This window comes from Tachysurus fulvidraco, chromosome 2 (assembly GCF_022655615.1).
Source record: "Tachysurus fulvidraco isolate hzauxx_2018 chromosome 2, HZAU_PFXX_2.0, whole genome shotgun sequence".
NCBI lineage: Eukaryota > Metazoa > Chordata > Actinopteri > Siluriformes > Bagridae > Tachysurus > Tachysurus fulvidraco.
In genome coordinates this window covers 727222-738849 of record NC_062519.1, presented here as the reverse complement: position 1 = coordinate 738849, position 11628 = coordinate 727222, and the positions used below count along the sequence as shown (strand labels likewise).

The 11628-nt window shown below is 44.4% G+C and overlaps 1 protein-coding gene across 3 annotated transcripts in view; it reads right to left on the bottom strand.

Annotated features, from left to right (window-relative positions):
• Positions 1–4084: 4084 nt before the first annotated feature.
• The window catches only part of LOC113636446 (POC1 centriolar protein homolog A), a 30162-nt gene continuing 22618 nt past the window's right edge, over positions 4085–11628 (bottom strand). For all 3 annotated transcript variants that reach the window (XR_007140011.1, XM_047810475.1, XM_047810473.1), the window contains one exon: positions 4085–5498. Coding sequence is in view for 2 of the 3 variants with exons in the window: in XM_047810475.1 (XP_047666431.1) it covers positions 5394–5498 (105 nt within the window). In the remaining variant the exon portion in view is untranslated. The remainder of the gene's footprint in view (positions 5499–11628) is intronic.

Here is an 11628-nt window from a genome sequence, read left to right as displayed (position 1 = left end):
CTACAGGGCAGAGATCTAGAAAGAACCCTTTCAGCAAAGGTTGCATGTTTCGTAGAATATTTTAAGTATATTTTCACTCAGAAGCTTATCTGGATCCAAGGAACCTAAAAAGAACCTTAGTGAAAGCCTGTCAGATATCTGTACAGTCCTAACAGGCAGTTCTGACGAAAGCAAACTTAACCATGGGTTTCTAGCAGCCCTGAGTTCTACAGATTGTGAGCCTGAATGATGATGTGTTGGAAGAAGGAAAAGCCTGAGAGTTTAAGGATCTGAGAAGAGCCACACTGTGATGTCTGGACGAATCGGCCATCACGTGTTGTGTGGTGTTCCCGGTATACAGCAGTTAGAACCTACCAAAAGGTCTCCAAAGAAGAACGAAACCAGTGACAGCCTCATGGATGATCAAGACCGAAGTGTCTGCTGGCTCTGATAGAAAGGAGTCAACTCACACAGAGCATCACATCTGTACACCACACAAAGCTCCTACATTTAGCATGTGGATCATCAGAAGTGGACCATGGAGCAGTGGAAGAAGGAGGCTTAGTCTGATGAATCATGCTTTCTTCACCATCACGGACAGGTGTGTGTGTCTCGTTCTTCTGAGGAAGAGATGCACCACAATGCAGTGAGCCTCCACCTCACACTTTACAGGACTTAAAGTATCTACTGCTAACGTCTTTGTGTCAGACACCAGAACCACCCTTCAGAGCTCAGACTTCAGAGTCGAAGCTGTTTCAGTGGCACAAGGAGGGAAACTACACAATATTAGAATGTGCTAATGTTCTGGCTGAAGAGTGTGTGGACATGTAGAGGGACAATGTCTCTGTGTGTTCATATAACTGTGTGTTTGTGTATCTGTAAACATGCGGTTTTGGGATAGTGTGTGTGTGTGTGTGTTGTGATGTCACCATCACATGGTTGGTAAAGGATGTTGAATTTTAATTTCCTGTTGGAGGAAGTAACAGGAAAGTCAATATTTCACACGACTCTAACGCAAACTGATATGGGGATGAATCCAGTGACAACAAATTTCTCTTCATTGTTTTTAAAACGTTTCTCCACATGACTCTTCACCTCAGATTCCTACAGATCATCTTTACACCGCTTATTCTCAGTATTTATCTATAAATATGATCTGTTGGACTCGTGTGAGTAGAACAACAGCATGTGTGTGTTCACACCTTCACATCACAATAGGCTCGAGTCCCGAGTCACGTGACATCTGAGAAACAAGTCAGGGCTCAAATTGTGTTTTTAGGGATTAAAGGTTTTATGAACTGAACATGGCCACGCCCACAATCTGTCCATCATTATCATCGTCATAGACACCGAGTCAGTTCCTAAAATAAACTCATTATACAAAAAACCTAGACAAGAGAAAACAGAAGCTGATGCTGTATGAAGACAGCGAGCAGATCAGGAGCAGTGTTTATAATATGTAGGTGTTTGGGTTAGTAAAGCAATGTAGAGAGAAAAACACACACACACACACACACACACACACACACCAGTTCACACACACACACCAGTTCACACACATACACACACACACACACACACCAGTTCACACACACACACACACACACACATCAGTTCACACACACACACACACACATCAGTTCACACACACACACACACACACACACATACACACCAGTTCTCACACACACACACACACCAGTTCACACACATACACACCAGTTCACACACACACACACATACACACCAGTTCACACACACACACACACACGCACGCACGCACACACAATCAGATTGTTAATCGTTTTATTTAACATGTATTTGTCCTCCTGTGAACTTCCTTTAACAGTTCAGGCGAACCGGCTCGACCGGAACACAAGCCTTTAATCAGATTTAATTACAGCGCGACTTGTTACACGTGTCAAATACTGGAAGATGCTAAAGATAAAAAACAACAAAAGAGGAAACAAAAGCGCAACCCCACGACCCGCTCATCACGTCATTTACACGCTGACGCCCGTGTGGGTCATAAAGGTGGGTGTGTTTATTCTGAGTGACAGCTGAAGGCTTACTGTAGGAGCGGCGGCCATCTTTAGGGGTGTCTTTATTTCTTTTCTTTACATACCTTGCATTTTATGTACATACCACAGCTCCTAAGATTTTATCAGACATATTTAAGAATGAATAAACACACACACACACACACACACACACACACACACACACACACACACACACACACACACACACACCCCTCAGTGTGGTTTAATGCTGGTATCTTGATCAGTACTGACTGCTCTGTAAGTGTGTGTTATTTCTGTACAACATGGCAAGCAGCTCTGGCCATAATACTGCACATTTACACCAAACCTGACATTAACAGGTGTCTCATTAGTGTTAAGGTGAACTACAGCAGTCATGAATGTGTAATAAACCTTACACATAAACAGACGTCCTGAAGTACAGTACAGTGTGTGTTTAAAATGACAGTGTAACAGGGCAGTGATACGAGTGAAGCTCAGCAGCAGTAAACACTTCCCCTTTAAATCCCCAGCATCATTAGAGGGACATTTTTTCTTTTTTTCTTCCGGGAGTGAAACTGGAAAAGGGAAGCGAGTGAAAATGGAAAAGATGTGAATAAAGCCTCAGTTCCCAGAATGAAACTGGCACAAAACCCTGAAAACTCTCACAGACAGACAGAGAGAGAGAGAGAGAGTGTGTGTGAGAGAGAGAGAGAGTGAGTGTGTGTGTGTGAGAGAGAGAAACAGAGAGTGAGTGTGTGTGAGAGACAGAGAGAGTGAGTGTGTGTGAGAAACAGAGAGAGTGAGTGTGTGTGTGAGAGACAGAGAGAGTGAGTGTGTGTGTGAGAGAGAAACAGAGAGAGTGAGTGTGTGTGTGAGAGACAGAGAGAGTGAGTGTGTGTGTGAGTGTGTGTGAGAGAGAAACAGAGAGAGTGAGTGTGTGTGTGAGAGACAGAGAGAGTGAGTGTGTGTGAGAAACAGAGAGAGTGTGTGTGTGTGAGAGAGACAGAGAGAGTGAGTGTGTGTGTGAGAGACAGAGAGAGTGAGTGTGTGTGTGAGAGAGAAACAGAGAGAGTGAGTGTGTGTGTGAGAGACAGAGAGAGTGAGTGTGTGTGTGAGAGAAACAGAGAGAGTGAGTGTGTGTGTGAGAGACAGAGAGAGAGTGAGTGTGTGTGTGTGTGTGTGTGTGTGTGTGAGAGAGAGAAACAGAGAGAGTGTGTGTGTGAGAGACAGAGAGAGTGTGTGTGTGTGTGTGAGAGAGAAACAGAGAGAGTGAGTGTGTGTGTGAGAGAGAGTGAGTGTGTGTGTGAGAGAGAGTGAGTGTGTGTGAGAGAGTGAGTGCGTGTGAGAGACAGAGAGAGTGAGTGTGTGTGTGAGTGTGTGTGAGAGAGAAACAGAGAGTGAGTGTGTGTGTGTGAGAGTGAGTGTGTGTGTGTGAGAGAGAGAGAGTGTGTGTATGTGTATGAGAGAGTGTGTGTGTGAGAGAGAGTGTGTGTATGTGTATGAGAGAGTGTGTGTGAGAGGCCTGACTAAAAAAGAATAAAATGAAGAGAAATGATGTAATAAACAGATTACAGATTAGTTAGAATATTAAATAAGATGTTTTCATTTCAGAAAAGATTGAAATTCTAAAGTGATTTTAATAAAATCCAACTGATTTCTGTTTGAGCTGTACAAATCTCACACACACACACACACACACACACACACACACACACACACACACACAAACACACACACACAGGTGTAGATTTGTCTCGGAGTCTTTTATAAAAGAAATAAATGGTGTTATTGGAGTCACAGAGCACGAGCTGAGCTCAGGGTCCCAGTCTGAGTGTAAGGACACGACGCTGAGCAGAAACAAAGACTCAGGACAAATTCAGGGGAAAAATGAAAAATGTATCCAGATGTTATCGCTATAAGAGGCCAAAGAGAGGAGGAAAAAAGTCGGAGTGGTTCTTCTCCTCTTGGCTTTGTGGGCCACACGTGCAGCTCACAGTCTCTTACTTTTATTAAACTAGAAAACAAACAAACGTGAAATGGGCTTCATTTATCTGCAGCATTCCACAAAAAACGCTCGTGTCTCTGATCCTCAGTGAGGTAACAATTTATTAGGATTTATTTGTCATTTTTCATTTCTGTTTAATGGATTTCTGAGAGGTTTTGGCTGTTAGAGAACATTACAGCAAACGTTGTTCAAATGTTGCAGGAACATTATTTCTGTGATCAGGTTAGCTTTATTAAGGGGACCTTGTGTGTGTGGAGTTTGTATGTTCTCCCCGTGCCTCGGGGGTTTCCTCCGGGTACTCCGGTTTCCTCCCCCGGTCCAAAGACATGCATGGTAGGTTGATTGGTATCTCTGGAAAATTGTCCGTAGTGTGTGAGTGTGTGTGTGTGTGTGAGTGAATGAGAGTGTGTGTGCCCTGTGATGGGTTGGCACTCCGTCCAGGGTGTATCCGGCCTCGATGCCCGATGACACCTGAGATAGGCACAGACTCCCTGTGACCCGAGAAGTTCGGATAAGTGGTAGAAGATGAATGAATGAATGAAGGTTAGCTTCACAACCTTATTATAACCTTATTATAACGTCACTTACATTCAACTACCTTCAGAAAGACTCAGAAAAAGCTGATCGTTGATCTGAAACATATTATAGCTAAAAATGTTGAAGGAACTCTGAAACACCGAAAGGCTGCTAATGCTAAAGTTGACTAGTACTGAGTGTGTGCTGCTTGTGTGAGGAACATCAGCTGAACCATCAGCCCGAGACTTCACACAGCTCGCTGACGTGTAACTGCCTGTTAAAATATTGGGTGTTCAAAATGGAGCTCAACATTAACTACATCCTGAACGAGTTTAACACAAACATGCTGCAGGGAAATACGTCATTAATCATTAATGAACTTTATATTCACTTTCTGAAATAAGAGAGTGTTTAATTTAAAAATACGGATATAAAAACACAAACAGCACAAAAAAAATCACACACTGAAAACATACAACTGGCAGAAAAGTCACTGCTGCTACAATCAACACACAACCTGCTACAGCGCTAGAAGCTAACTGTCTGAAAACACCAGGGGTTTTTCACAGGTTTCAGAAAAGGAGGAAAATGAAAGAACTGAGCTGTTAGAGACCAGCTGTTAGAGACCAGACAGGGGCTATTAGAGACCAGACGGGGGGCTGTTAGAGACCAGACGGGGGGCTGTTAGAGACCAGACGGGGGCTGTTAGAGACCAGACGGGTGGCTGTTAGAGACCAGACGGGGGCTATTAGAGACCAGACGGGGGCTTTTAGAGACCAGACGGGGGGCTGTTAGAGACCAGACGGGGGGCTGTTAGAGACCAGACGGGGGGCTGTTAGAGACCAGACGGGGGGCTGTTAGAGACCAGACTAAGTTCTGCTCTGAAGCTGCAGATTGATTTTGTGCTGATTCTCCACACATTCCTTTAGTTTGTCCTCCGTCAAAGTCAGTCTCTGTTCGAGTATGGACACCGTCTACAGAGAGAGGGAGAGAGAGGGAGAGAGAGAGGGGAGGGAGACAGGTAGAGGGAGAGGGAGAGAGAGAGGGGAGAGAGAGAGGGGAGGGAGAGAGATGGAGGGAGATGAATGTTAGCATCCAGGTGTTTTAATAAAAGAATAAATTGATATGTTTTTTGCTCTTGAGGTGACGAAGATGAATCCGGTAGTAGGTTGAAGAGTGTGTGTGAGGGGTGTGTGGGGTGAAGAGTGTGTGTCTGGTGTGTGGGGTGAAGAGTGTGTGTGAGGGGTGTGTTGGGAGAAGAGTGTGTGTCTGGTGTGTGGGGTGAAGAGTGTGTGTGAGGGGTGTGTTGGGAGAAGAGTGTGTGTCTGGTGTGTGGGGTGAAAAGTGTGTGTGGGTGTGTGGGGTGAAGAGTGTGTGTCTGGTGTGTGGGGTGAAGAGTGTGTGTGAGGGGTGTGTTGGGAGAAGAGTGTGTGTGAGGGGTGTGAGGGGTGAAGAGAGTGTGTGGGGGTGTGTGGGGTGAAGAGTGTGTGTGGGGTCATCCAGAGTGAACAGCAGTGGACTGAGCACGCAGCCTTGAGGAGCTCCAGTGCTCAGTGTGGTGGTGCTGGAGATGCAGTTCCCAATCCGGACTGACTGAGGTCTCCTAGTGTGTTCAGTCCCAGCAGCTCAGCTTCCCAATCAGGTGCTGAGGGATGATTTTGTACTGAATGCTGAACTAAAGACTATGAACAGCGTTCGCACATAAGTGTCTTTATTGTCCAGGTGGGTGAGGGATAAGTGGAGGGCCGTGGCAATGGCATCGTCTGTGGAGCGGTTTGTAGGGGGTCCAGTGAGGGTGGTAACTGGGTCTTGATGTGCCTCGTGACGAGCTTCTCAAAGCACTTCATAACGATGGGTGTGAGTGCAACGGGACGATAGACATTGAGGCCGGACACTGTAGACTTCTTTGGAATGGGGACAATGGTGGTTGTCTTGAGGCCCGTAGGAACAACAGCTCTGCTCAGGGAAATGTTGAAGATGTCAGTGAAGACATCCGCTAGCTGTTCTGCACATTCTCTGAGCACCCTGCCAGGAATGTTGTCTGGTCCAGCAGCCTTCTGTGGGTTAATTCTGCATAGAGATCTTCTCACGTTGGCTGTGGATAGACAGAGTATCTGGTTGTCGGGAGGAGGATTGGTCTTCCTTGACGTTACGTTGTTCTGCACCTCAAACCGAGCGTAGAAGTCGTTCAGCACATCTGGGAGGGAGGCGTCGCTATCACAGGCAGGAAGTCGTTCAGCACATCTGGGAGGGAGGCGTCGCTATCACAGGCAGGTGAAGCGGTCTTTGTGATCGCCTGTATGCCTGTGGCTATGGATTGTCTGGGCGTGTGCATGCTTTGCCTCTCTGATGGCTGGGGACAGTTTGGCCCTTGCTGTTCTTAGGGCCGCCCTGTCCCCTGTTCTGAAGGCTAGGTCTCTAGTCTTCAGCAGCACACGCACTTTAGCAGTTATCCACGGCTTCTGGTTCGAGCGTGTATGCCTCTTTTCCACCAGAAAGAACCGGGTGCTGGTTCAGAGCTAGCGCTGGTGCTGGTTCAAAGTTGGTTCCACTGGTGAACCTTCTAAGAAGCTTTATGCCTTTCCACCGGCTAGAGAGCATCACAGAGTCGAGTGTGATGTCACTGTATACGTGTCACGTGTCCCAGCGACGTTAGCGCAGCAGCAACAAACACAAACACAACAACAATGGCAGATGTTGCTTTACTGTTAATGCTCATGGCTTTGTGAACCTACATCGGCATCCAAACGCGGCGAATAAAACGTGTACGTGCGGCTCCGTGTAATCTGTATAAACGGAGGTTGTGATCGATAAAGTACATAACGTTATTTTATCGTTAACACAGAAAAAAAGTTAGCCTTAGCATGTAGCTACCTACTATCATGTGTGCTGATAATGTATCATATCGTGGTAAAGTAAAAGTGTATTAAACATTAGTATACTTAAGGTACATTATTAAATGTGCTAACAGTAGCCCCGCCCCCAGCCCCGCCCACAGCTCCTGACGCAAGCAGTTCTTAAGTCTAGACCAGCGACGTTTTGGTGCTACTTAACTGGTTCTAAATTAGGCTCCGAACCTGCACTCAAACTGCCTCGGTGGGAAAAGGGGCAATAGTGATGGTCTTGGAGACGGTCACGTCATCAATGCACTTGCTGATGTAACTGGTCACTTTTTTGAGTTCTCCATACTGAGTTCTCCATACTGAGTTCTCCATAGTGAGTTCTCCATACTGAGTTCTCCATACTGAGTTCTCCATAGTGAGTTCTCCATACTGAGTTCTCCATAGTGAGTTCTCCATATGGAGTTCTCCATACTGAGTTCTCCATAGTGAGTTCTCCATACTGAGTTCTCCATAGTGAGTTCTCCATACTGAGTTCTCCATAGTGAGTTCTCCATACTGAGTTCTCCATATGGAGTTCTCCATACTGAGTTCTCCATAGTGAGTTCTCCATACTGAGTTCTCCATACTGAGTTCTCCATATGGAGTTCTCCATACTGAGTTCTCCATAGTGAGTTCTCCATAGTGAGTTCTCCATACGGAGTTCTCTGCATGCAGAGCTTTTTTTTACTGATCAGACCTACACATTATAGAAGTTCTCTCTGATGTGGTTGCCAGATGTTTCACATCAGAGTCTGTAGCGAATGTTCTTTACATCAGACTGAGCTTTTCCATTAAGAGCGTGTCCAAAAGTCAGGAACCAGCGAGAGGAATGTGATGTACTTCTACGTTATAATCTACTTACTGTTTATTATGTACATGATTAGTTCTAAATGCACTGTGTCAGGGTGCGTGAGGTAAGAAACGGACCCAACTGCAGGATAGCTAAAATAAACGGGGATTTATTAACAAAACAAAACACGAAACAGGACAAAGACAAACCAGACATGGAGACAAAAGGATTCCGCGCTGCAGAAGGCAACGCGGCTCAACTAAATAGTACTAATAATCATGACACATGAGGGACAGGTGTGCCGAGGCTGGGAGGAAAAGACAAGGGCGGGGCAGGTACGTGAAAACAGAACATAAACAAAAGGCACATGGCCAAAAGTCCGGGCTGAGTCCTGACACTGTGTAATGATCAGGATCTTAAATGTGTAACCGAGATGTTACACAACTCTACACAACACCTCAGTCTATACACAACTCTACACAACACCTCAGTCTATACTTAACTCTACACAACACCCCAGTCTATACTTAACTCTACACAACACCTCAGTCTATACACAACTCTACACAACACCCCAGTCTATACACAACTCTACACAACACCCCAGTCTATACTTAACTCTACACAACACCTCAGTCTATACTTAACTCTACACAACACCCCAGTCTATACTTAACTCTACACAACACCCCAGTCTATACTTAACTCTACACAACACCCCAGTCTATACTTAACTCTACACAACACCTCAGTCTATACTTAACTCTACACAACACCCCAGTCTATACTTAACTCTACACAACACCTCAGTCTATACTTAACTCTACACAACACCCCAGTCTATACTTAACTCTACACAACACCCCAGTCTATACTTAACTCTACACAACACCCCAGTCTATACTTAACTCTACACAACACCTCAGTCTATACACAACTCTACACAACACCTCAGTCTATACTTAACTCTACACAACACCCCAGTCTATACTTAACTCTACACAACACCCCAGTCTATACACAACTCTACACAACACCTCAGTCTATACTTAACTCTACACAACACCCCAGTCTATACTTAACTCTACACAACACCTCAGTCTATACACAACTCTACACAACACCCCAGTCTATACTTAACTCTACACAACACCCCAGTCTATACTTAACTCTACACAACACCTCAGTCTATACTTAACTCTACACAACACCCCAGTCTATACTTAACTCTACACAACACCCCAGTCTATACTTAACTCTACACAACACCCCAGTCTATACTTAACTCTACACAACACCCCAGTCTATACTTAACTCTACACAACACCTCAGTCTATACTTAACTCTACACAACACCCCAGTCTATACTTAACTCTACACAACACCTCAGTCTATACTTAACTCTACACAACACCCCAGTCTATACTTAACTCTACACAACACCTCAGTCTATACTTAACTCTACACAACACCCCAGTCTATACTTAACTCTACACAACACCTCAGTCTATACACAACTCTACACAACACCTCAGTCTATACTTAACTCTACACAACACCCCAGTCTATACTTAACTCTACACAACACCCCAGTCTATACACAACTCTACACAACACCTCAGTCTATACTTAACTCTACACAACACCCCAGTCTATACTTAACTCTACACAACACCCCAGTCTATACTTAACTCTACACAACACCTCAGTCTATACTTAACTCTACACAACACCCCAGTCTATACTTAACTCTACACAACACCCCAGTCTATACACAACTCTACACAACACCCCAGTCTATACTTAACTCTACACAACACCCCAGTCTATACTTAACTCTACACAACACCTCAGTCTATACTTAACTCTACACAACACCCCAGTCTATACTTAACTCTACACAACACCTCAGTCTATACTTAACTCTACACAACACCCCAGTCTATACACAACTCTACACAACACCTCAGTCTATACTTAACTCTACACAACACCCCAGTCTATACTTAACTCTACACAACACCCCAGTCTATACTTAACTCTACACAACACCCCAGTCTATACTTAACTCTACACAACACCCCAGTCTATACTTAACTCTACACAACACCCCAGTCTATACTTAACTCTACACAACACCCCAGTCTATACACAACTCTACACAACACCTCAGTCTATACACAACTCTACACAACACCCCAGTCTATACTTAACTCTACACAACACCCCAGGTCGGTACAACAACTCTACAACAACACCCTCAGTCTATACTTAACTCTACACACCACCCCAGTCTATACTTAACTCTACACAACACCCCAGTCTATACTTAACTCTAACAACACCCTCAGTCTATACTTAACTCTACACAACACCCCAGTCTATACTACAACTCTACACAACACCCCAGTCTATACACAACTCTACACAACACCTCAGTCTCATACTTAAACTCTACACAAACACCCCAGTCTATACTTAACTCTACACAACACCCCAGTCTATACTAACTCTACACAACACCCCAGTCTATCACTTAACTCTACACAACACCTCAGTCTATACTTAACTCTACACAACACCCCAGTCTATACTTAACTCTACACAACACCACAGTCTATACTTAACTCTACACAAACACCCAGTCTATACTTAACTCTACACAACACCCCAGTCTATACTTAACTCTACACAACACCTACTTACTCTACACAACACCCCAGTCTATACTTAAACTCTACACAACCCTCAGTCTATACTTAACTCTACACAACACCCCAGTCTATACTAAACTCTACACAACACCTCAGTCTATACTTAACTCTACACAACACCCCAGTCTATACACAACTCTACACAACACCCCATTCTATACTTAACTCTACACAACACCCCAGTCTATACTTAACTCTACAAGACACCCCAGTCTATACTAACTCTACACAACACCTCAGTCTATACGTAACTCTACACAACACCCCAGTCTATACTTACAACTCTACACATAACACCCCAGTCTATACTTAACTCTACACAACACCCCAGTCTATAACTTAACTCTACACAACAGCCCAGTCTATACTTAACTCTATACAAAACACCCCAGTCTATACTTAACTCTTACACAACACCCCCAGTCTATACTTAACTCTACACAAACACCCCAGTCTATACTTAACTCTACACAACACCTCAGTCTATACACAACTCTACACAACACCTCAGTCTATACACAACTCTACACAACACCTCAGTCTATACTTAACTCTACACAACACCCCAGTCTATACACAACTCTACACAACACCCCAGTCTATACTTAACTCTACACAACACCCCAGTCTATACTTAACTCTACACAACACCCCAGTCTATACTTAACTCTACACAACACCTCAGTCTATACTTAACTCTACACAACACCCCAGTCTA